The sequence below is a fragment of the Electrona antarctica genome, assembly GCF_951216825.1.
Source record: "Electrona antarctica genome assembly, chromosome: 10".
Classification (NCBI taxonomy): Eukaryota; Metazoa; Chordata; class Actinopteri; order Myctophiformes; family Myctophidae; genus Electrona; species Electrona antarctica.
The window spans coordinates 5,639,891-5,665,017 of NC_136791.1; the positions used below are offsets into that span (position 1 = coordinate 5,639,891).

Genomic DNA, 25,127 nt, shown 5'->3' on the forward strand with positions numbered 1-25,127 from the left:
CCAAGTAGGCTAGCATAACACAGAGAAAGGACAAGCACATTGTTGACTGAGAGCTAGAATGGCAGCTACAGGGACAAATTAGCCATTGGGCCAGTGGGGCCGTGGCCCAGGGGCCCTTGGCTCTCAGGGGCCCTTCGGGGAAATTGGACCGCGCAGTACTAGGTTTGACGCCCTGAAAAGGACTCCTGGGGTCCTTCATTGGCCATTGATTTAGTTAAATTTAGGTCAAAAGCATGATAAAAACATGGAAAAACACAAAAATGTTGTGTGCACGCACGCTATGGGGGGCCCTGCAAAAATTGCAGGCCCAGGGGCCCTGGTGGGGGTTAATCTGTCCCTGGGCAGCTACCGTGTGGCACTATGCCATTGGACATTATCTCTACCTGCTACTTACTGTACAGTACTTCCTCCCCAAGGTCACATGCCCTGACTACTAAAGTGGACTCTGTAGTGTAAGGGCTGCTCCAGCTGTACCTGACTACTAAAGTGGACTCTGTAATGTAAGGGCTGCTCCAGCTGTACCTGACTACTAAAGTGGACTCTGTAATGTAAGGGCTGCTCCAGCTGTACCTGACTACTAAAGTGGACTCTGTAATGTAAGGGCTGCTCCAGCTGTACCTGACTACTAAAGTGGACTCTGTAATGTAAGGGCTGCTCCAGCTGTACCTTTCTGAAGTGGACTCTGTAATGTAAGGGCTGCTCCAGCTGTACCTGACTTCTAAAGTGGACTCTGTAGTGTAAGGGCTGCACCAGCTGTACCTGACTTCTAAAGTGGACTCTGTAGTGTAAGGGCTGCTCCAGCTGTACCTTTCTAAAGTGGACTCTGTAATGTAAGGGCTGCTCCAGCTGTACCTGACTACTAAAGTGGACTCTGTAATGTAAGGGCTGCTCCAGCTGTACCTGACTACTAAAGTGGACTCTGTAGTGTAAGGGCTGCTCCAGCTGTACCTGACTACTAAAGTGGACTCTGTAATGTAAGGGCTGCTCCAGCTGTACCTGACTACTAAAGTGGACTCTGTAGTGTAAGGGCTGCTCCAGCTGTACCTGACTACTAAAGTGGACTCTGTAATGTAAGGGCTGCTCCAGCTGTACCTGACTACTAAAGTGGACTCTGTAGTGTAAGGGCTGCTCCAGCTGTACCTGACTACTAAAGTGGACTCTGTAATGTAAGGGCTGCTCCAGCTGTACCTGACTTCTAAAGTGGACTCTGTAGTGTAAGGGCTGCTCCAGCTGTACCTGACTTCTAAAGTGGACTCTGTAATGTAAGGGCTGCTCCAGCTGTACCTGACTACTAAAGTGGACTCTGTAATGTAAGGGCTGCTCCAGCTGTACCTGACTACTAAAGTGGACTCTGTAATGTAAGGGCTGCTCCAGCTGTACCTGACTACTAAAGTGGACTCTGTAATGTAAGGGCTGCTCCAGCTGTACCTTTCTGAAGTGGACTCTGTAATGTAAGGGCTGCTCCAGCTGTACCTGACTTCTAAAGTGGACTCTGTAGTGTAAGGGCTGCACCAGCTGTACCTGACTTCTAAAGTGGACTCTGTAGTGTAAGGGCTGCTCCAGCTGTACCTTTCTAAAGTGGACTCTGTAATGTAAGGGCTGCTCCAGCTGTACCTGACTACTAAAGTGGACTCTGTAATGTAAGGGCTGCTCCAGCTGTACCTGACTACTAAAGTGGACTCTGTAGTGTAAGGGCTGCTCCAGCTGTACCTGACTACTAAAGTGGACTCTGTAATGTAAGGGCTGCTCCAGCTGTACCTGACTTCTAAAGTGGACTCTGTAGTGTAAGGGCTGCTCCAGCTGTACCTGACTTCTAAAGTGGACTCTGTAATGTAAGGGCTGCTCCAGCTGTACCTGACTACTAAAGTGGGCTCTGTAATGTAAGGGCTGCTCCAGCTGTACCTGACTACTAAAGTGGACTCTGTAGTGTAAGGGCTGCTCCAGCTGTACCTGACTACTAAAGTGGACTCTGTAGTGTAAGGGCTGCTCCAGCTGTACCTGACTACTAAAGTGGGCTCTGTAGTGTAAGGGCTGCTCCAGCTGTACCTGACTACTAAAGTGGACTCTGTAATGTAAGGGCTGCTCCAGCTGTACCTGACTACTAAAGTGGACTCTGTAATGTAAGGGCTGCTCCAGCTGTACCTGACTACTAAAGTGGACTCTGTAATGTAAGGGCTGCTCCAGCTGTACCTGACTACTAAAGTGGACTCTGTAATGTAAGGGCTGCTCCAGCTGTACCTGACTACTAAAGTGGACTCTGTAATGTAAGGGCTGCTCCAGCTGTACCTGACTACTAAAGTGGACTCTGTAATGTAAGGGCTGCTCCAGCTGTACCTGACTGCTAAAGTGGACTCTGTAATGTAAGGGCTGCTCCAGCTGTACCTTTCTGAAGTGGACTCTGTAATGTAAGGGCTGCTCCAGCTGTACCTGACTACTAAAGTGGACTCTGTAATGTAAGGGCTGCTCCAGCTGTACCTTTCTGAAGTGGACTCTGTAATGTAAGGGCTGCTCCAGCTGTACCTTTCTGAAGTGGACTCTGTAATGTAAGGGCTGCTCCAGCTGTACCTTTCTGAAGTGGACTCTGTAGTGTAAGGGCTGCTCCAGCTGTACCTGACTACTAAAGTGGACTCTGTAATGTAAGGGCTGCTCCAGCTGTACCTTTCTGAAGTGGACTCTGTAGTGTAAGGGCTGCTCCAGCTGTACCTGACTACTAAAGTGGACTCTGTAGTGTAAGGGCTGCTCCAGCTGTACCTGACTACTAAAGTGGACTCTGTAATGTAAGGGCTGCTCCAGCTGTACCTGACTACTAAAGTGGACTCTGTAATGTAAGGGCTGCTCCAGCTGTACCTGACTACTAAAGTGGACTCTGTAGTGTAAGGGCTGCTCCAGCTGTACCTGACTACTAAAGTGGACTCTGTAATGTAAGGGCTGCTCCAGCTGTACCTGACTACTAAAGTGGACTCTGTAATGTAAGGGCTGCTCCAGCTGTACCTGACTACTAAAGTGGACTCTGTAATGTAAGGGCTGCTCCAGCTGTACCTGACTACTAAAGTGGACTCTGTAATGTAAGGGCTGCTCCAGCTGTACCTGACTACTAAAGTGGACTCTGTAGTGTAAGGGCTGCTCCAGCTGTACCTGACTACTAAAGTGGACTCTGTAATGTAAGGGCTGCTCCAGCTGTACCTGACTACTAAAGTGGACTCTGTAATGTAAGGGCTGCTCCAGCTGTACCTGACTACTAAAGTGGACTCTGTAATGTAAGGGCTGCTCCAGCTGTACCTGACTACTAAAGTGGACTCTGTAATGTAAGGGCTGCTCCAGCTGTACCTGACTACTAAAGTGGGCTCTGTAATGTAAGGGCTGCTCCAGCTGTACCTGACTACTAAAGTGGGCTCTGTAATGTAAGGGCTGCTCCAGCTGTACCTGACTACTAAAGTGGACTCTGTAATGTAAGGGCTGCTCCAGCTGTACCTGACTACTAAAGTGGACTCTGTAATGTAAGGGCTGCTCCAGCTGTACCTGACTACTAAAGTGGACTCTGTAGTGTAAGGGCTGCTCCAGCTGTACCTGACTACTAAAGTGGACTCTGTAATGTAAGGGCTGCTCCAGCTGTACCTGACTACTAAAGTGGACTCTGTAGTGTAAGGGCTGCTCCAGCTGTACCTGACTACTAAAGTGGACTCTGTAATGTAAGGGCTGCTCCAGCTGTACCTGAATACATTCTGTGTGACTGTAGTTCAATAAGAGCAGTGTGAGTTGCCAGTATAACCTGCGCTGTAGTATATTACACGATCAATACTGATGAAATTGTTTTGCATCTGTAGGTGTATTTAAAAAGTGCACAAACACACATGCACGGCTGCACCGCTCATAAGGACGTGTACATGCACATACACTGCACACTTGCTATCTCTCTGTCTCTAACACGCACGCACGCACACGCGCACACACACACACACACACACACACACACACACACACACACACACACACACACACACACACACACACACACACACACACACACACACACACACACACACACACACACACACACACACACACACACACACACACACACACACACACACACTTTTAACCTCACCTATTGAATAATAGTTTAATCCAAACTGAGTGACTTTGAGCTCCCAAGGCTATATACTCTCCATTGAATCATTGCCACGTGCTATACTAGCTATACCACTTTATTGCCTGATTTCAATATACCAGTAAAGCTGCATTCATACTAGTGAGTATGTGGAAAATGTCCATACTGGCCCCATTGCATGGTCCTGATATGGCTGATAACGCCTATTCTATGCACTGATAACACTCGAAGCATACATACTCCAGCGGGAACTGGAGTATGTATGAACCTTAAGACGCCCTGTGGGCGAGCGCTGGCGCTTTGGCATGGGAGGTCAGATCAACATGAATTCTGTACTGGCCATATATGGAGCGTGTCTTGAGTGTACAGGGTTTGATGAGGTCAGATCAACATATGGAATGTCAGAACAGGTCAGCTCCGTATATGAAGATCTAAGGGTTTGAGGTGTGAGGTCAATGAGTTGCTGGCCGGCTCATGCAGATCTAGGTGATGATCCAGTCTTCTCCATGTATGGTTATCCAGGGTTAGATGAGGTCAGTGTCGTGCTCTTCATACTGTATATCAGGGGTGGGCAACTGGCGGCCCGGGGGCCACATGCGGCCCCCACCTTCACTTAATGTGGCCCTCAGATTCATGTCAGAATACTGATATATTGGTTTCACCTGTTACTATTCCTAAGTATAATTAAAGGCATTTGAAATTACATAAAAATGTTGATTTTCAGGATTCCAATTCAAAAATAGCAAAAACTCAAGATTTCAATTCGAATATAGCAAAAATAGCCGATCTACAAGCTCAAAGCGCGTCACGCTGCGACGCGTTTTGAGCTTGTAGATCGGCTATTTTTGCTACGACAGTAATATATGGCCCTAGGGAGTGAGTGTGGAAATATAGTGGCCCTCTCCATCGTCAAAGTTGCCCACCCCTGCTGTATATGGAGATCTCCATATACAGCATGAAGATCACTTCAGTGCTGCAGTGCATGTGACGCCTCGTGACATCACACCACCATAATATTATTATGGTGGCGTGATGTCACGAGGCGTGACCATATATGGAGGCATGATGTCATGAGGCGGGATATGGAGGCGTGACCATATATGGAGACATGACTAACAGACCGGAGATGCAGGTTTTCATAGTAAATGCGAGCTACGGTCACAATTAGCATTTCCCAAGCTTAATTTAATTTTACTATTTTGTTTTGCCCTTGGTTCTGTGGTTCTGTGGCTACAAAGCCAGTTGTTTTGCCCTTGGTTCTGTGGTTCTGTGGCTACAAAGACAGTTGTTTTGCCCTTGGTTCTGTGGTTCTGTGGCTACAAAGACAGTTGTTTTGCCCTTGGTTCTGTGGTTCTGTGGCTACAAAGACAGTTGTTTTGCCCTTGGTTCTGTGGTTCTGTGGCTACAAAGCCAGTTGTTTTGCCCTTGGTTCTGTGGTTCTGTGGCTACAAAGACAGTTGTTTTGCCCTTGGTTCTGTGGTTCTGTGGCTACAAAGCCAGTTGTTTTGCCCTTGGTTCTGTGGTTCTGTGGCTACAAAGCCAGTTGTTTTGCCCTTGGTTCTGTGGTTCTGTGGCTACAAAGCCAGTTGTTTTGCCCTTGGTTCTGTGGTTCTGTGGCTACAAAGCCAGTTGTTTTGCCCTTGGTTCTGTGGTTCTGTGGTTCTGTGGCTACAAAGCCAGTTGCCAGTTGGTTACATCTGAAACAGGCTGTGGCTGCATGGCATTGGATGGCTATAGGATGATGTAGGACAGTGGTTCCCAAACTTTTTCGTGTCAAGGACCCCCAAAAATAAATGTATTAGGCCACGGACCCCCCATTTGAGAACATATGCCAGTGACCCCGATAAGGACCCCCCATTTGAAAACATATGCCAGTGACCCCGATAAGGACCCCCCCATTTGAAAACATATGCCAGTGACCCCGATAAGGACCCCCCCATTTGAAAACATATGCCAGTGACCCCGATAAGGGAGGATTTTTACGGCTCTAGCAGTTTTTCCGAATCATATTAATTTCATGGACCCCCAGTTCCACACGCATTATGCTACGGACCCCCGATGTAATGGCATTTCTATCTCTGGTACCACAATTTATATTGTAAAACCACTGTTAATTTAACTCTGAGAGTGTACAAATGGAACCAAATGGACCCGTTAGGGTCCGTTTGGTTCCATTTGTACACTCTGAGTTACAGACACATTTGTTTCCTAACGATCTCTCCCTCAAGTACCCCTAGGGGTCCCCGGACCCCACTTTGGGAACCCATGATGTAGGATCTTTGATACGCCTGTCAGATTTGCTGACAACAATATCCGTCGTATGTGTCCTGAATGGTGGGAATAAGTAAATTTTTACTCAGAGCATATACAACCAGACGGATCAGTAACAGATGAGAAATTGGCAGTGCACTTGCACATCCCCAATACAGGGAAGCAGTATAGGAGCTGCAAAGTGATACAAATGTTTGCCAGCACCAAAAGGTAAAGAACCATACCAGTGTCAACACGTCATTGTTTATTGATGACTTTCGTCACTGATTTTACACATAGACCATTTTCCTGTTAAATGGCTTTATTTGGAGATTTAGCGTTAATCTCTGGTCATAAACTACCTAGACTGGAACGGAACCCACCTATGCTTTCTATGGCATAGGCAGCTCCCGGCAGGAGAATCTAGACGCAGCTGCGCGACATGAGACTAATTAATTAGAGCGACATGCAGAGAGAGAGAGAGGAGTGTGTGTGTGTGTACGTGTGTGCGTCAATTTAACAAAGGTGCAGACGATCAGAAATCGACGTTTGCGCTACTGTATGCCGAATTGAAGTGGACTCGGCCCCAGACTTATTTCTTTCTCCCTGGAAATAAAATGGTCTGGGTTTCCGAGGCTATAAACTACCAATCTGACGAACACTATTCAAGGCATCAGCTCAGTGGCCTTGTGGTTATTATCCACCCTGGAGATTAGTAGCCTGCTTTCCAGCCTGCTTCGCTGCGTTCCGTGAATCTGTTTTGTCACTTCGCTTCGCAGCAAGTGACAAAACAAATTCACGGAACGCAGTGAAGCAGGGTTCAATTCCCCGGACAAGTCATATAACGAAGACTATAAGAAATAGGAACCAATTCCTCCCTGCTTGGCACTCAGCATCAAGGGTTGGAATGGGGTAAGTCCCTGCGACATACTTACTAGTGTATAGTGTACTTGTACATCAAACGGGGGGATGAGCTAGCACATCAATCCGCCTCACTCTACGGAAACAGAAAATAGGCTTGTGCCATATGGGCCACATGGCTCGGGAACGATTGGTTCTTACGTAGCCTATACGCCAATGGACTTACAGATAGACTATTATCTTGTTAAATGTTTTTTTTTGTGGCTTTCGCCTTTATTTTATATATTTTACAGGAAATGGGGAGAGAGATGGGGGAGTGACATGCAGTAAAGGCCGTCGGGATCGGGAGTCTATTATCTTGTTAATGGTCTATCTTCGTGGCCTATCCACAGAAGGCGAGCATGGAATCCTCTTCGGGTTTGAGTAAATGGTCATGCCCCCCTCCTACTAGTAGTAGGGGATAAGGTACAGTTTTAGAACGCAACAGAGGGGGCGCCATTTCAAGCGAACTTGAGCCACGAGAGTTGCAATGTTGAACGTTGTAAAGTCAGTCTAGCCGAGTCTGCCCCGTTCGAGTTGCGACCCGATATGGACAGAATATTAGTGTTCTGGCGAGAGCGTTTTCCCCGACTGCCCCTCAAAGTGGCTACTGGCCAATCACAGCGTGTCCTTGCACAAGTGCACTGGCCAATCACAGCGCGTCCTTATATTACTCAAACGCGAAGCGGATTCCATGCTCGCCCACAGGAGTTTTGGCTTGGAGTCCAATCAGGGGCCGCTGGTACAGTAGATTAGTCCACAGTGATGGATATCCATGAACTAATCATGCTGATGGATGGGATGATTGCTGGATACCCACAGCCAATCTGTTCGGACCTGGCTAGCACGCTGATGGTGACATACTGCACGCTGAATGACATTCCAGTATAACCCATTCTGGGCGGGAACCCCTTTTGGTGTTAGCATTATGTTATGCTTTAGCTATTGAAAAATAGCAGATCTACAAGCTCGTAGCGCGCCACCGAGTGGCGCGCTACGAGCTTGTAGGTCTGCTATTTTTGAAAAATCGAAGAACCACTGACATAGAAACATAGATTTTTCAGAAAACTGTCAGAACTGTTTTTAGAATCTGATCTCAGGTCAGAATGAGATAATACACTGGGGGGTGTGCCTGCTGATTTCCCATGATGCACTCTGGTGTCAGGAAGCAAATATTCCTGACACCTGAAAATTGTTATGGGTTGTTGTGGGAATACATTGAGGCAGGGGTTCTCTAACTGTTCTGGCCCATGGGTACCCCACCCCCTTGGATGGGACATGGGTACCCCACCCCCTTGGATGGGACATGGGTACCCCACCCCCTTGTTCTGGCCCATGGGTACCCCAACCCTTGGATGGGACATGACATTGTTCTGGCCCATGGGTACCCCCCCCCCCCCCCCCCCCCCCCTTGGATGGGACATGACATTGTATGCAATACATTAGAGGGAGTGCAACGAACCATGTACAACCCAGATTCGGCACAAACAAGGGACTAAATTATTTTCGCTCCTATGCCACCAAAAAGTGGAACGCCCTACCAACATGTGAATCCCTTGACTCCTTCAAAACCGCTCTCAAAGGGCACCTACGGACGGCTGCAATTCGTCTCTAAATGTTTTGATGAATTGAACCATGTGGACCCTCTTGTAAACAAGTGTAATGCTTAATTGGGTCGTCCACTCACAGTTAAGGAACAATTAAGGAAAGTAGCCTAATAAGTAATACTGTTGGCAGGGAGTAATACGTAGTAATAATATAACTTTTCGCTGGCGGCGTGTTTCCTCCTCCGCGTCATCAGTGCCCATACCCGAGGCGGGGTTGGCGAAAGGGCCTTTCTGTGTGGAGTTTGCATGTTCTCCCTGTGTCCCCCTAGGGTAGGTACCCTCACAAAAAACATGCAGTAATCCTGGTCTCTAAACTGCCTCCCCCTGGCCAGCCGGGGCGCCTGATGGAGGGGAAAGGAACTGGTTGGAATAACGTGTTCCCTCCACGCGCTACGTCCAACCAGGAAAACTCCCCCCTGTCAGGTGTAAAGGAGCGACTTCGACACTCATGCATGAAGGAAGCATGAGTTCAAGTCCGTTGCTCTCCCCAGGTTGGCGAGGGCGTGTAGAGCCCAGGATCACATTTTCACACAGGAGTGAAAAATGGGTTACAAAATCGTGAGATAAAAATTATTAAAAAAAATAAATAATAATATAAGTTTTTTTTTTAAAGTAACTCTAGGTTATAGATATATTATCGTTTTAGTGTAACATTTCCAACACTATTGTTCAGGGTGTTCACAGCGTGTCACCACCGCAATGCGCTGTAAGCTTGTAGATCAGTTATTTTGGACACACAGCACGGTCGTACGACGGAGCATGTATTGGAATTGGAATTTCTGCCACTGCACTGTTGGTAACTGTTGCATAATCAATATTACACTCGAGGGTGCATGAGAAATAGACAATAATAGAAATTGTGAGATCGAAGGATTGATATTAATATGAATTATTTATTACTTTTAAGATAATGCCTTGAATCTTTGCAGTAATGCATCATCATCATCATCATCATCATATCATATCATATCATCATACTATAATTCACTCAATGTCTGTCTTAATGAATGTCTGAAACACTGTCGTAGCTCCTCACTGGCTGCACCGATCACTCCGACTTTTCACACAGGCATTGAGGTCTTAACGAAGCCCTTTTTTCACATAACAAATTATCGATGAATTATTAATTTATTAGTGCATTCAAATTTCCCATCCACTTACATGGGAAAATGCGAAAACTCACATCAAGTGAGTTCAAGAAGAAAAACATTAAAAAAAAGTGTTTAACCTGCCGTTTTCTTCTTCTTTCTAATTATTTGTTCGGCCCGAAAAATTGTGTTTGTTGTCACAACTCGAGTTGGCTTTGTACGAGGCTCAAAGGTCTTTAAATAAATACTTTTTGAAATGTCTATGTGAAAAATGAATGGGGAATCATTTCCTGGGCCCTGGTAGGGGGCGGGACTGCGACGCTCTATAGGCCACAGCCGCCACGGCAATTTGCGTCAGGATAGATTTTCCGCCATTTTTACTTTTCTTCAAAACACACTTTTTGCTCTTCCACCTACAACTTTTGTGCAAATCTCACATAAAACGGTACACATTATCTCTGGACCTATCCGATTAAAATACCACGGGCAGAATTTTCATAGTCCCTATCGTTCGGCTGTAATCGGCATCCAAAGTTAGTGGGAGGGGCCTGTTTTACAAAAAATTACACAATAATCACCAACGGAATGTCCAATCCACCACAAATTTATTTCACATGTCGAGGGTGGTTTAATCAACGGAGAGCCCATAGGGGGCGCTGCAAATGCGGAAATTTAAAACGTTCATTGCAAAAACATGCTTTTGTGTTGTTTGTGTTGTTTGCGATAGCGTAGCCTACGTGCGCTATAGTGAGACAGGACAATTCCTTCCCAATCAGTAATGTGATCTAATACATCGCATTACCCACATTATACATACTTTGGTGTTCATATATTCAGAACAGGTAATGTCTAGTTAAATCAATACACCACTTTCAGAAAGAGCACCTTCAATATTGCACTCACAGCTTCCATATCCCAAAGCACTCCTTTGTTCTCTATTAAGCTAAAGTTAATGGACGTACTTGAATAATTGAGTCAATGTTGGCTAAACATTATTACACAGTAACAGTTAATAAGCCATGGATGTTTGAATATAATCATTTCTCCAGTCCAGGGATTTAGTTTTCTTGCTAGATTTTTCAAAATCGATGACCATGTGCTTTAAAAAGCATTACAACGCAATAACATGGCTTTAACAAGAAATATAGATCTTTATTTTATTATTAATATTTGTAATATAATCATTATTTAATTATGTTAAGAGGCGGCGGTGGCTCAGGGGTAGAGTGGCTGGATGGCAACCGCAAGGTTGTCCTTGAGCAAGACTCTGAACCCCTAATTGCTCCTGATGTGCTGGTTGGTGCCTTGCATGGTTTCCGTCGCCATCGGTGTATGAATGTGTGTGTGAATGGGTGAATGTAATGCACAATCTATGTAAAGCGCCTCGGATAAAGGCGCTATATAAATGCACCATTTACCATTTATGTTAGTGTGATGGATTGCAAGTTTTCATTCTCTGCCAGATGTTGGCTGATTCAAATGTGGGTCCTCACACTCACTATAGGAGCATATATCACACACACACTAACTGGCTGAGCCAACCGGCACCCCGTACGTGGTTCTGCTTTTAGCTGTCTGGGGGGGCCAGCAGCATCATGATGCAACTCTGATGAAAGCCATCCTCTGGCCTCTGCTACAAACATGCTCAGTTGCACCCAGATAATATCAACCGAGAAATGTTAGACTAAAGCTGTTTGTCAAAGAACAGCTAATGACGGAGTCGGCTGTGATCTGCTTGCTATACATACATCAAATACAGCTTATGCATTCACCTTTTGCATGGACATTTATATATTTTTCCACGACAGTACACAGCATGCAAGCACGCACTATTGTACTTTTATGTATCTGTAAACAGGACATCGCTATAAAGAAACTTTGAACCATGAAAAGACACGCGCGCACGCACGCACGCACGCACGCACGCGCTCACACTCGCATGCATGCATGCATACACACGCACGCACACGCACACGCACACACACACACACACACACACACACACACACACACACACACACAGTAGTGCTTTGAACCGAAGCACATCATCCAATTACTCCACAGCTGCATGTGATATTGAGGTGCATCCGGAGTCTGTCATTAGTGTCTCAGCACATCTGATATAACCTCCTCTAATGGCATGATGATCAACACTCACTGTCCTTTCACCTTCACACAGATTAATGGAAATGTATCCCTTGTCTCTTGTTGCTGAGATATTGGTCTCCTAAATCACAATAGAAAGAACATTCATTTCAGCTACGGACGCAGGCACCATTGCTGGAATAACAACGTAATGATTAAGCCATTTTGGGCGGGAACCCCTTTTGGTGTTTGCATTATGCAATGCTTTAGCTATTGAAAAATAGCAGATCTACAAGTTCATAGCGTGGCACTTACGAGCTTGTAGGTCTGCTATTTTTGAAGAATCGTGAAAAGTGACATGAAAGTGTTTGAGAACGACTGACATAGAAAAACATAGCTTTTTCAAGAAAAGTCAGGATTTAGTAGACATTTGCAGAATCGTTCCCAGGTCAAAATGGGTTAATACTGACTGTGTTTGGCTCTGGGCCTAGTATTGCAGTGTCTTTTGATGAAGTTTTAAAGAAGTACCGTATGGGAATAAGGGAAACGTGAGGCGAAAATCTAATCTGAATGGCAAGGCAAAAAGAATGTGTGGATTGCATTCATCCATTTTGATGCTATTTCTTATTTTAGGAAGGTTATTATCTCATTCTCATGTCCATGAACGTTACTTTCAGTTTCATTTTAATTGATTCATTCCACTTTGTATGCAGGGAATTTCATGCATGTTGCTCTTAAGGCGAGACATGGTAGGTGAATAGGGAAAACAGGTTAACTAATAGCTATCACAATGAAACTTCTCCAGTTGATTACTTATATTAAAACTAAGATTTTTTGTATTACAAGTTTTCTGAAATTATATGTTTAAATATGCAAATTAGGCATTATATGCGCTAATTACATTTCGGGACGATAAATCTGAAGATCGGATAAAGCCAGGTTCAAAATGATTGTTTCATTTTGTTGACATATTAGAGACAAAGAAAATTACAGAAGGGATTTTAGATATCTCTAATCACTCCACAAATCAGAAAATAGTGTCAACAGGCATAAAAAACCCAATTTTCGGCATGTTTTTAGGTATAAAATGTGATGTAAATCAGGCTGTGAATGATATATCAACAAACCCATCTGTAAATATCTGCAGAATATAGTTATGAATAAGACTGGAAAGTTTGGTGTATGTGAGTGCAACTGAAGTGGAGATTCTTTGTCCCAGGTATGAGATTCTTTGTCCCAGGTATGAGTCAAAACTATGTGTCAATACTCCTGTATCAACAGAATAATTGTGTCATAGGTATACTGTATATGGCTATGGGGGCCTCATTTGGTCATGAAACGGGCCTCCAGATTCCTAAGGCCGCCCTGTGGGTCACACAATGGACCCTTGATATGCATACAGGCTTCCTATGTTAATCAGAATCAGAAACAGCTTTATTATTAGTGATTTTTTTCTTTTTTTGTACAATATACAAAGTGACACAAAATACTGAGTGACACGATGGGAACATAATCTGATTATGTTCCCATCGTGTCATTTTTCCAAGAAAAACTAAGAAACGGAAGAGGAGGGGGTAAGGAGATCAAGGCAGAAAAAATAATGAAAGTTTGAGCGCTTTTACCACAAAAAGTACAGGTAATGGGTTTTCTTGTGTGTGGCTCTTAGATACTTAGCTTTTGCCACAAATGGTACAACCAAAAGGTCTCTTAGCTTAAAAACAAAAAAACACTAAAACACATTTACCCAGTAGCCTACCTGAGTCCCTGGTATAATCCTCAGTAGGTTCAGGAAGAGCACAACAGGTCTAGGGCCAGCCTAACAACATCGCCTGTCATCAGGCATGAGCAAGACTCATGCCTTGCTCAGCGTTCTGATGACAGACTCATGCCATGATGTTTCAGCAATCAGACTACTACTACTACTACTGCGATAGATGTAGGCCCCCTTGCCCTTCCGCGGGCGTTGTGAGGGTTTGAACAGTTTGTGTCTTGGGTGGTGTTTGTCCTTGATGATGCGCTTGGCTTTGGCTACGCACCGCTTGTTGTACAGTCCCTGGAGCTCGGGGACCTTCCTCCCATTATGCGCTCCGCTGAATGCACTGATCTTTCCTCGGGTAGTGCAGCTCCCAGACCAGGCCGTGGTAATTGATGTGACACTCGGCAGTTGGCAGCCTTTGTCAATTTGGTTGAGGTGTGAACTTGAGGTTGTTTTTAAGTCGATGCATGTGCGTGTGGCTCGTGAGCGAGAGCTCCTGAAAAAATATTTGGGTGGACGGTCGGTGTGGCACCACGATACATCGCCAAAGCATTTCCGGGGGTCCCCAGACAAAAACGTTGAGAACCCCTGTTCTAAATCATGACAGTTTTCTGAAAAAACTATGTTTCTATATGGCTATCAGAGCTTCTCAAACTATTTCATGTCAAGAACCTCAAAAATGATATTGTAGTTGGCCGCCGACCCCCATCTGAAAATATGTTGTTCCAGGGACCCCCCAGAAGCAAAGTTTTGAGTTAAAAACGTTCGCTGTGAAAGAATATATTCAAAGATTTGCGCCACCTTTTCACGATTTTCCAAAAATAGCAGATCTACGTACAAACTCGTAGCGCAAATAGTAAACCGAATAATGGGTTAAAGTAGTTAAAGTTTAAAGTTACCTTTGATGCATCAAAGCGTCGGAATTCTACCTCCTTACACAACTTTACATTTAGCCCAGAATGTAGCCCTGCAGAGACTGGAATACAATTGTCAGTTTGGCTTGAGCTTTGATGGAACTTTTATTTACTTCAAGTGCAATGATTGTGTGGGGAGCAAAATGAAACCCACCCATGCAGACACCCTCCGCATCACATCACTCTTCATCTGTTTCTGCTTAGCCTGTGAGAGTCTGTTCAATCATTAGTTTGATTTTTTTCATTTAAATGCAGGCAGTAATTAATGACTTGGTATGCAGCGGAGGCTCACTCTGTGTGTGTGTGTGTGTGTGTGCGTGCGTGTGTGTGTGCGTGATATGTCTTCCCTGACTATCTCACTATCAGCTCATAATCCTCTGGGACTTCAATAACGTTCTCAGTCAGTCTGAACAACAGATGAGCAGGGAGGGTATAGCGGCGGTGAGGGGTGAGTTATTCATGAAGCAAATCGTGTCATTAGCACGGTGTAATTTATTTGGTGATGTTTAGGTTAACTGTAACGTGGCTGAAGTGAATCGTGCGCGGAGACTCTGCAAGGTGTAAAATGAGCCACTGTTCTCGAAGATGTTGCATACTAATCATCATCGTGGAAAGAAACTAAATACATTTTCTTAAAGGTATATTCAGTGATTTCGCTTCATTCAAATATCACTTATTTTTTCTTTTTATTTGGATAATCCTCCCTACTATAGAGTGTGCTGACCATATAAGGAGTTCCTCCCAGTCCCCAGTGAGCCCCTGGGGTCTAAAAACCCTAGTTTCAGTTTTGGTGGCGGGTGGCAAAGCCTTCATCCAATCAGGATGAGAGGGGCCTTCCTCCAATCATGTGTGGTGGCGGGTCTTGGTGCACATGCTGTTGCACTTCCCCCCACTGTAGAGCGTGTGCATGTGCACATTTTGTTACCGGGGCGGACTGGGTGGTTTTCCAAATCACTGAATGCTCCTTTAAGTATACTGTACTTAAATACATTTTTGAGGTATTTGTACTTTACTTGAGAATTTCCAGTACTTTTACTTCTACTCTGTTACATCTTAGAGGCCCCATTACATTTAATTGAAAACTTTAGTCAGAGGCCCCATTACATTTAATTGAAAACTTTAGTCAATAGTCTACTTTGTAGATTTTGATTATTAATACAAAACATGTAGTAACCACTTCAACGCTATATACATTTCAGCCATTTGAAAATATCAGATCTACAAGCTCACAATGCGTTGCGGTGTGACACATTGTGAGCTTGTAGATCTGATATTTTCAGACATCCTGCATAATGAGTACTTTTCCTTTTTGGTATTTTAAGTACATTTTGACGCCAATACTTTACTTTTGTACTTTTACTCAAGTACACCATACATTTTGAATTCTGGACTTTTATTTATAACGAAGTATTTCTAAATTACAGTATACTTTTCCACTGCTGCTAATCAGCAGAGAGATACCGCTAGAACGCAGAGTATTGTTTTGTACTTCTACAAGGTTTTCTTTTCATTTGCTTTGTAATCAGCTACTTTTATTGTAAACATGCATAATATGAAGACATCCTTGTTCTAGCATTATGACTTTTTAGGGCCGTAAGATTAACCCATTTTGGGCGGGAACCCCTTTTGGTGTTAGCATTATGTTATGCTTTAGCTATTGAAAAATAGCAGATCTACAAGCTCATAGCGCGCCACCGAGTGGCGCGCTACGAGCTTGTAGGTCTGCTATTTTTGAAAAATTGAAGAACGACTGACACATAGCTTTTTCAGGATGTAGAAGACATTTTTAGAATCTGATCTCAGGTCAAAATGGGTGAATTCCTCTTGGTCCATCCATTCATCCAGTGCGAGACATCTCAAAAACTATACTGGTTGGTTTGATTGCGATGGAATTTGGTGTGCATTATTCTCATCGCAGTGGAGGACCCCTATACTGATATTTTATTTTCCTCTAGTGCCACAATTTCCACTTTCACACAAGATATTTAAAAGCGTAATGGGCAGATTGCCATGAAGGTTTCTGTGTGCATTCATGCATACTCCCTGGAGGAAATAACCTAACAATTTGAGTGACCTTACGGCATTTCCTCCTACCTACTTACTTTGCACACATAACTGGTTTTAATCTAATTTACATGTTGCATAATGAAATGTATAGATTTTGGTGACCCAATGGTCTTTCCTCTATTCTAACAGTACTTTTCAGTATCTGGCACTTTATTTTTCATTCAATTTAAAGCTTTTGCTGTAATGTGAATCATTCAGCAAATAGGCCTACAATATATACCACCCCCAACCACCCTCACCCCAACACCCTATTTTTAGCTCCACTGGGCTTGATGAGATGAGATTCAATTTATTGTCAATGTACAGTACAAGTACAGCACAGCGAAAAGTATTGTTGCATCTCACCAATAGTGCAAACATGTCAGTAAGGAGGAGGATACATTAATTACAGTAGTAAAGTAGATATGGGCTGAGCAGAAGTCATTTAAAAAAAAAAGAAAAAAAAGAAAAAAAAATGATCTGACCATAATTGGCCTTATTGCACGTGGCCCAATGCACAAAGTGCTAAACTAAGGTCCAGAGACCATATTCCACAAGTCCAGTGGCCATACCGCACGAGTCCACATAGTGCTATAGACTAGGATGTGTCCAGAGTCTCGGATACGACAGGGAAGGTGGATGGGTTGGGGGGAGGGGGGGCTGACACTGGAGGGGACACTTGTGTCAGTTGAAACTAGTTTGGTCGGGTCAAAGCACTGTGTCTAGGGACCACTAGTGGGCCTTTTACACTCTTCAGTCTTGCTTATAAAATGTCTTTGAGGGGAGACTACTTTACAATCTTGTTCAGCCACAACCACTTCACATTCCTTGACACATTGGAGTTCCTCTGGAGCTTAGTGCTCCTTGATCAAGGGCAAGTAATGTTTAGGAGAGTGGAGAGGGTTTATTCAACCACAAGGAGGTGGATGCTGACAGTGGCCTAAGGAACTCCATTCTCAAATACTTTTGAAATTGGTCAATGTCTTATGGGATAAATAATACTATAAGGCCAAAGCTCCACTGCAGTAAAGGGTACCCCGGAAATAATCTAGCCTTCCCTGTAATACGCCTGGCTGTTCAAGAAACGTTACAAAACTGAGTTGAATTCTGGTTAGGTAAATGGTAAATGGTGCATTTATATAGCACCTTTATCCAAGGCGCTTTACATAGATTGTGCATTACATTCACACATTCACATACACTGATGGCAGCGGAAACCATGCAAGGCACCAACCAGCACATCAGGAGCAATTAGGGGTTCAGTGTCTTGCTCAAGGACACTTCGACACCAACTCTGGGGGAGCCCGGGTTCGAACCGGCAATCTTGCGATTACCATCCAGCCACTCTACCCCTGAGCCACCGCCGCCGGTTAGGAGTCCTAACCAGTCCTAACCCTGTACAGTGTACACTCAAGACACACTCCATATATGGCCATTCATTCCATATGTTGATCTGACCCCCCATGCCAAAGCGCCAGCGCTCGGCCAGCAGTCTGTTCTCGCCCTCAGGGCGTCTTACTGGTGTAGGCTAATTGATGGAGCGATGAGTGCAGGTCTGGAGGACCAACCGGTGGTGAGAGGCGGAGTTGACCGACTTATGGAATGATTGACAGCTGAGTGATGATGTGGAAATGAGTGACAGGCAGAGGGCAGAGAGCAGAGGGGAGAATAACAACAACATCCAAATAGCAATACATGGACAAACAACATTTGTTATTAGAGGAATATTGAAAACAAGGCTCAGCCTTGTATTTTATTTGTGTGCACATTTTTAATCCGATTCTTCAGGCTGCTATACTAACGTGTATTGGCCAGAGCGTTCACCATGCATTGTGTTATTTGTGTATTCTCTCTCGACTTATGCTATTATTTTTTTGGATCCCTATGCGCAAAACAAATAGAGAACAACAGCTGAACACAATTAGCTTGGAAAACATTATGCAAAACAGCAACATTAATCATTTTGTTTATTATGTTGTGCCACAGATTCACGGAGTTCCTGGAGCCCTTTGAGAGAGTTATCCAACCAGAAGAGCTTTGGCTGTACAAGAACCCTCTGGTGGAGTCAGATCACATACCCAAAAGGGTGATGTTCGTAAGTAGCCTCTCTCTCATTACACATTTCTCCTATAATCAATTCTCACAAGTTGATCATCAATACTGTCAGAGACCTCCCCACCGGCCATATTATTGTCACTGCCACCGAGCCTGCAGTGTTGATGTCTTAGCAACCACATGCTCAGAAATCATTTTGGTAGATCAATATTCTAAAACACTTTTCGTCACCGCTTGAGTAGGTCCTTGCCAATAAATAGACTATGGGAAACCCGTTACCGAGAGCTGTGTAAGTCTCACACTGAGATCAGCTACTTTTATTGTAAACATGCATAATATGAAGACATCCTTGTTCTAGCATTATGACTTTTTAGGGCCGTAAGATTAACCCATTTTGGGCGGGAACCCCTTTTGGTGATTTAAACATGTTATAATTTAGCTATTGAAAAATAGCAGATCTACAAGCTCATAGCGCGCCACCGAGTGGCGCGCTACGAGCTTGTAGGTCTGCTATTTTTGAAAAATTGTGAAAATATTTATTGAGCCTCTGTTCAGCCTCTGTTCAGCCTTTGCCACTGTTGATGTCTTAGCAACCACATGCTCAGAAATCATTTTGGTAGATCAATATTCTAAAACACTTTTCGTCGCTGCTCGAGTAGGTCCTTGCCAATAAATAGACTATGGGAAACCCGTTACCGAGAGCTGTGTAAGTCTCACACAGAGAGTGGCATTGCTGTCAAGAGAGCAATCTGTGAATGGTGCTGCAAAAATTGCTATGGTTGTTGTTTCAGTGGCAAAGGCCCCTCTATACAGGACAAACCCAGATGATCCATTCCAAATGGAAAGAGCAATCTTTATAAATACTTCAACTCGAAGTACAAAGCTGCTTCACAATAATAATGTCTGCCTGCAGCCTCTTAGATATTACAGTACTGCATGCGTACAACAAGGAAATGCCAGCATCACCACATCCTGACTGCATGGGGATGGCAAGTATTGCAATAGATGGAAAACATAAACGTACTTCTGTTATTTTAGAGGATGCCATTGCCACTCAAACAGGGCCCCTAGCTGCCTCGGAGCAAGTGGGAGGGAGTAAGTTGTTTGCATCTCTGGGGACAAGCTATTAGGGAATAACATTTTCTATAAGCCCTATTTTATTTCGAGAAACAGATGTGTTTTTAGGTCAGTTTTAAGTTTGGATGGGGAGTCAAGTTTTTGTTGTGAACACGATCATATTGGCTTAGCAAATGAACGATAAAAACCCAACCAGATGTTCAGCCTCTCAAACATAATGCACTTGTAAAAAGAAAATCAAAGTCACGCCCTCCAATGACAACCAGTTCATAGGAAGGCACAACATCTAAAATGGCACAGTTGAGTGAGCACAATGTTAGAGCAAGATTGACTTGTTGTAACAGCTACAGTATAAGGTGAATGCCTGACATAGTCTGCTTGCTACAACCTAATTACACGGGTTGCCCTGGGAACAAATGGGATGCTAATGATGTGGATGAGGCTGGTCGTACACAGAACTATTACATGGATAAACAACCATTCTCCACTGCATCAAGCAAGCAGCCATCACTCTCCATGAGCTGAATACAATTACATTAATCATAAAGTTGAATCCTACTATAAATGCACCACGTCTATGTGTGTGTGTCTGTGTGTGTCTCTGTGTGTGTGTGTGTGTGTGTGTGTGTGTGTGTCTGTGTGTGTGTCTGTCTGCGTGTGTGTGTACGGTTGTAATGCACGTAACTCGAGAACCGTTTGCCCCACCGACTTCAAAATCGACACACGCCTTCCACCCCCCCCGCAGGGAGTGCAGTTCCCGGACGGACTGTTCTCCAGAACCACCACAAAAGGCTCTGGTCAGGCTCTGCCAGTGGGCCTAATCAGCCTAAATCCCCTCACCTGTGCAATTTCCAGCCTCTGCCTCAGCCAATTGATTGCCATGGCAACCCCACACCTGCCAATTGATTACTTAACCAGTCCACTTTTCACAGTCAGTTTGCACTCTTCACACACAGGCAGACAGACAGATACATAGATCTCCATGTGGGACACAGACAGACAGTTAAAATGGATGCTATGACAAGTTGACAACAGGGATTATTAGGTTCCCAAGTTGCATCGTTCCCAAGTAGTCCGGTGGCCGACAGCCACAAAAAGTACAGGTAAAGGGTTTTCTCCTGTCTGGGTCTTGGGATATTTACAAGCTTTTGCCACAAACGGTACAACCAAAAGGTCTCTTATTATAGCTTAATATAAATATTGTTAACCAAGCTTCCCTTAACAATCATTAGTCACCCGGGGCGGCTGTGGCTCAAGAGGTAGAGCAGGTCGTCCAATGATCCATGGGTCGGCGGTTCGAATCCCGGCTCCTCCTGTCTACATGTTGAAGTGTCCTTGGGCAAGACACTGAACCCCAAATTGCTCCCGATGTGCTGGTTGGTCCTTGCATGGCTTCCGCCGCAATCGGTGTATGAATGTGTGTGTGAATGGGTGAATGTAATGCACAATCTATGTAAAGCGCCTTGGATAAAGGCGCTATATAAATGCACCATTTACCATTTTACCATTTACCAGCTCCTCCTGTCTACATGTCAAAGTGTCCTTGGGCAAGACACTGACTGAACCCCAAATTGCTTCTGATGTGCTGGTTGGTACCTTGCATGGCTTCCACCGCCATCAGTGTATGAATGTGTGTGTGAATGGGTGAATGTAATGCACAATCTATGTAAAGCGCCTTGGATAAAGGCGCTATATAAATGCACCATTTACCATTTACCATTTACCACCCGATGGGCTAACCAAAAGCGGCACACAAATGCACTGACTACAGTATATATTCCATTATTTCTTCCATAAAGAATTATGACAGAAGCCACAAACGTGAACGCCAATGGATGTCTCACAATGACAGGCAGCTAGGATGTCAGTGGCAGAGAGAAGACACCCCTGGTGATGATATGAATCTTTACGTTAACCAATTCTGGGCGGGAACCCCTTTTGGTGTTTTAAACATTATGTTGTAATTTAGCTATTGAAAAATAGCAGATCTACAAGCTCATAGCATGCCACCGAGTGGCGCGCTACGAGCTTGTAGGTCTGCTATTTTTGAAAAATCGTGAAAATATTTATTTCAGAAAAGTGGAGGATTTAGAAGATTTTTTTTTTTATTTCGACGTCAGGCCTGAATGGGTTAAGTGTTCTGAATGCTGACACCCGGCAGATGTTCCCCATCCATGTCATTTTACTGAAAATGGCCCTGAAATGGTTTAAATTTATCAGGGAATAAAAATAGTCTGGAATGATTACCAGTCACGTACGTGACATTTCACTAAGACTTTCATTACTAGCCTGGATCCTTCCAGCCCCAAGAGTTTCTCATTTTCATGTATTCCGGTTACACATGTGATGGATCTGTAGATCTGCTACTTTGGTATTTTTTGTGGACATGTGTCAAGTGTTCATATTTTGTCATCTTGCCCTTTGACCATCAGTTTTATCACCCTCCACAGGCCTAATCATCTCAGCCCTATTTTATCATTTATATTATGGGTTGCCTGACGCCAAGTTAAGTTTTACTGTCTGCCTGTAGCCACGAAAGTTAACTTGCAATACTGAGAGGTCTATTTTGATTTGAGACACTACATGCATTTGACCTTGGTGCCCAGTGAGAAAGTAGATAGGAGTATTTCTCTCTGTCTCTGCTAGCAGGGAAAGAATGTTATCAACAGGTTGCCTGGCAACGCCAGCGTCCACGCTTTCCCGGTCTATGGCTTTCATGACGGAAACTAAGGAAGTTGTCCCAATATCAGTCCCATCATCTATGTGCTGGTCCAATCAGCGTTCGACACCTAGTGCCAGCGTGGCAAAGTGGAAATTAACTGTGTAGTCAGCCAATGAAATGTGTATCAACAATAACGTATTCTACAGTATGAATAGCCTTTGAAATGAATTGTTCGTCAGAGACTACCCTGTGCCCTTTTGGTGGTACAGGGGAGAGTAATTTGGCTGTATGCGGATCTGTTCTGTCTCTCTGATCTGAAAATGAATAGAACTAAACCATAATCTGCTGACTGGACAATCCTTCTTCCTGGTGGTTTCATCTTTTTATTGACTTGAAGGTATTTTTCTAAAAGAGTATTTCCTGCTTAAAACTAATGGTTAACTTGGTCATAGGCTCTCGGCCTAGTTGTGGTGCTGAGTATTTCTGTGTACTCTTTGAGTACTTTCTCTAAAGTATTTTTTATAGTTTAGCCCTGTGTGGCTCAGTAATTCAGTATAATACAGTCCTTTATATCTTTGGTCCCTTCTGCATTTTATATGCAACTAAATGGGTTTTATCTTAATTATAAATCCATCAAATTGGTCCATTTCGAACCGTCTTTTTTCCGAGTATAAGTCTAATTTATTTAATTAGCACCTCCGACAAAAAGGAACCACCCCCATTTTTATTTTTTATTTTCTGCCGGAAGAACAAAGTCCATGGTCATATTTTTGGAGCAGTGGTTTGGTCGATCCATGTTCAGTTCTGGAACCGATCCTCCCCATTTTTGGGAACATACAAGCCGCGGATCTGTGGACGAACGGACGAAGCATGATGCTTGAACGGTCCTGCACAGATTTCCCCCCCTACCCTCCTGTCGTCTGTCCGAACGACGGTTCCTCTCCGCTTCGGTGCCCTCTGTCTGGGTCCGGTCTGCCTACGTGATTCTCCCTGCTTGCTTTTCTGAAGTTAAGTATTTTACCTTTCTGTTATTATAATTTATTGCCGTACATTCATGTCTGGGACTTAATCCCTGAACATGTCTCAGTCACATTACTCTTCTCCACTTTAAATGTTCAGGAGGCAACGCTCCGCGGGCGCTGCGTCCTAATTCTATTTTATCTATCTGCTTTCCTTCGATTTCTTATCTGTTATAATATGTTTGCCTTTCAGCATGCGGTTATCATTTGTCTTGTTTTATGTTGATATATCGCTGTAGGAACCCATACATGTTACTTAATTTATAGTCTTCTTTCTCTCAAACCTCGGCCGGGGTGCGAGAGTAGAAAGGTTCTTTTATACCGTAAAAAAAGGTCTGTGATTCCTTTCACCATTTGATTACACCATTTCTTTTATCACCCCTTTTACATTGTACCTTATAGTAGTGTTCGGTTTTTATGACACTAATGATTTTAGAGTGTGTAGGCTCCTTATCTAAGGAATTTAGGGAGGAGAGCAACAGGCTCTCCTTCGTGCGTGTGCGTGCGTGTTATAACGCATGGCTCCAACTCTCTCCTTTTTCTCTATCTGCCTGTGGGCCTCTCTGTCTGTCTGCGTGCGTGTTCGTGCGTAGCTGTGTATATCACTGTCTTGTGTTGGAATGGATGTGTGTGTTGTCCCGTAGAACAGTTATTCTTCTTTTAGGCCTAATAGTTGAATGATGTGGGTGTGTGTGTAGCGTGCCATTCGTTCAATGTCACCTATTTACGCTGTACATAATTTTATTTGTATTTAGAGTGACTGAGTGAGTACGTTTATCCTGTGGGCGGATATGTTGCCCTCGTCTATGTGTGTGTGCATGCGTTCGTGCGTGTGTCAGTAGCTGAGACAATTACGCACAGGGTGCGTGTGTGCATGCATATGTGTTTGTCCGTGTTCATGTGTATATGTGTGTGGGTGAAACACCATTTGATTGTTTTTTTTTTTTTTAGAGTGTGACAGTACGGGTACTTGCGTATAGCCTCCATTCTAATGATTAGTGATAATATTAGGGATGCGCGACGACTATTTACTATTGATTTATCTATCTGTCAGGCTCCGTGTCCCGCCATTTATCATCATTTCATACACTTTATAATTGCCTAGTGGCCGTGCCATGGTTTTTCATTTTTAGATAGGACCCCTTGACCATTTAAAGGCCCATTATCATGACAATTTATTATTGATTTCAACCAATCCCCTTATTGATTTAAATTCATTTATTATTTTGTATTATTTAATTTCATTTATTTTTGAGTGGTGTCAACCATTCATTCCCAAGACATTTTAAATTCCCTATTATTATAATACTTATTATTTTATTTTTATTTGTACTCTACTCTCTCTTTTTCTCTGCCTGGAACGAGTTCTGCAGGCTCCTACAGGTAGAACTTGTGATCTCACAATTTCTTTTTTGGCATCTTATACGTGACATTAGCTACGTCATTAATAGCGTATTTGATAAGTACATTAGCATACATGTGTGTTTTTAGGAGTGATGACCTACATTTTGTTTATTTCTGTCCGTGTTTGCAATGCCATGCCATATTATGCATGATAGT

At 43.8% G+C, this 25,127-nt stretch overlaps 1 protein-coding gene across 1 annotated transcript in view; it reads left to right on the forward strand.

Moving 5' to 3' along the window:
* The window catches only part of plpp4 (phospholipid phosphatase 4), a gene marked incomplete at both ends in the record, with an annotated part of 123,931 nt that overhangs the window by 49,399 nt on the left and 49,405 nt on the right, over positions 1-25,127 (forward strand). The window contains one exon of the mRNA XM_079511791.1: positions 18,741-18,849. Coding sequence (XP_079367917.1) covers positions 18,741-18,849 — 109 coding nt within the window. The remainder of the gene's footprint in view (positions 1-18,740; positions 18,850-25,127) is intronic.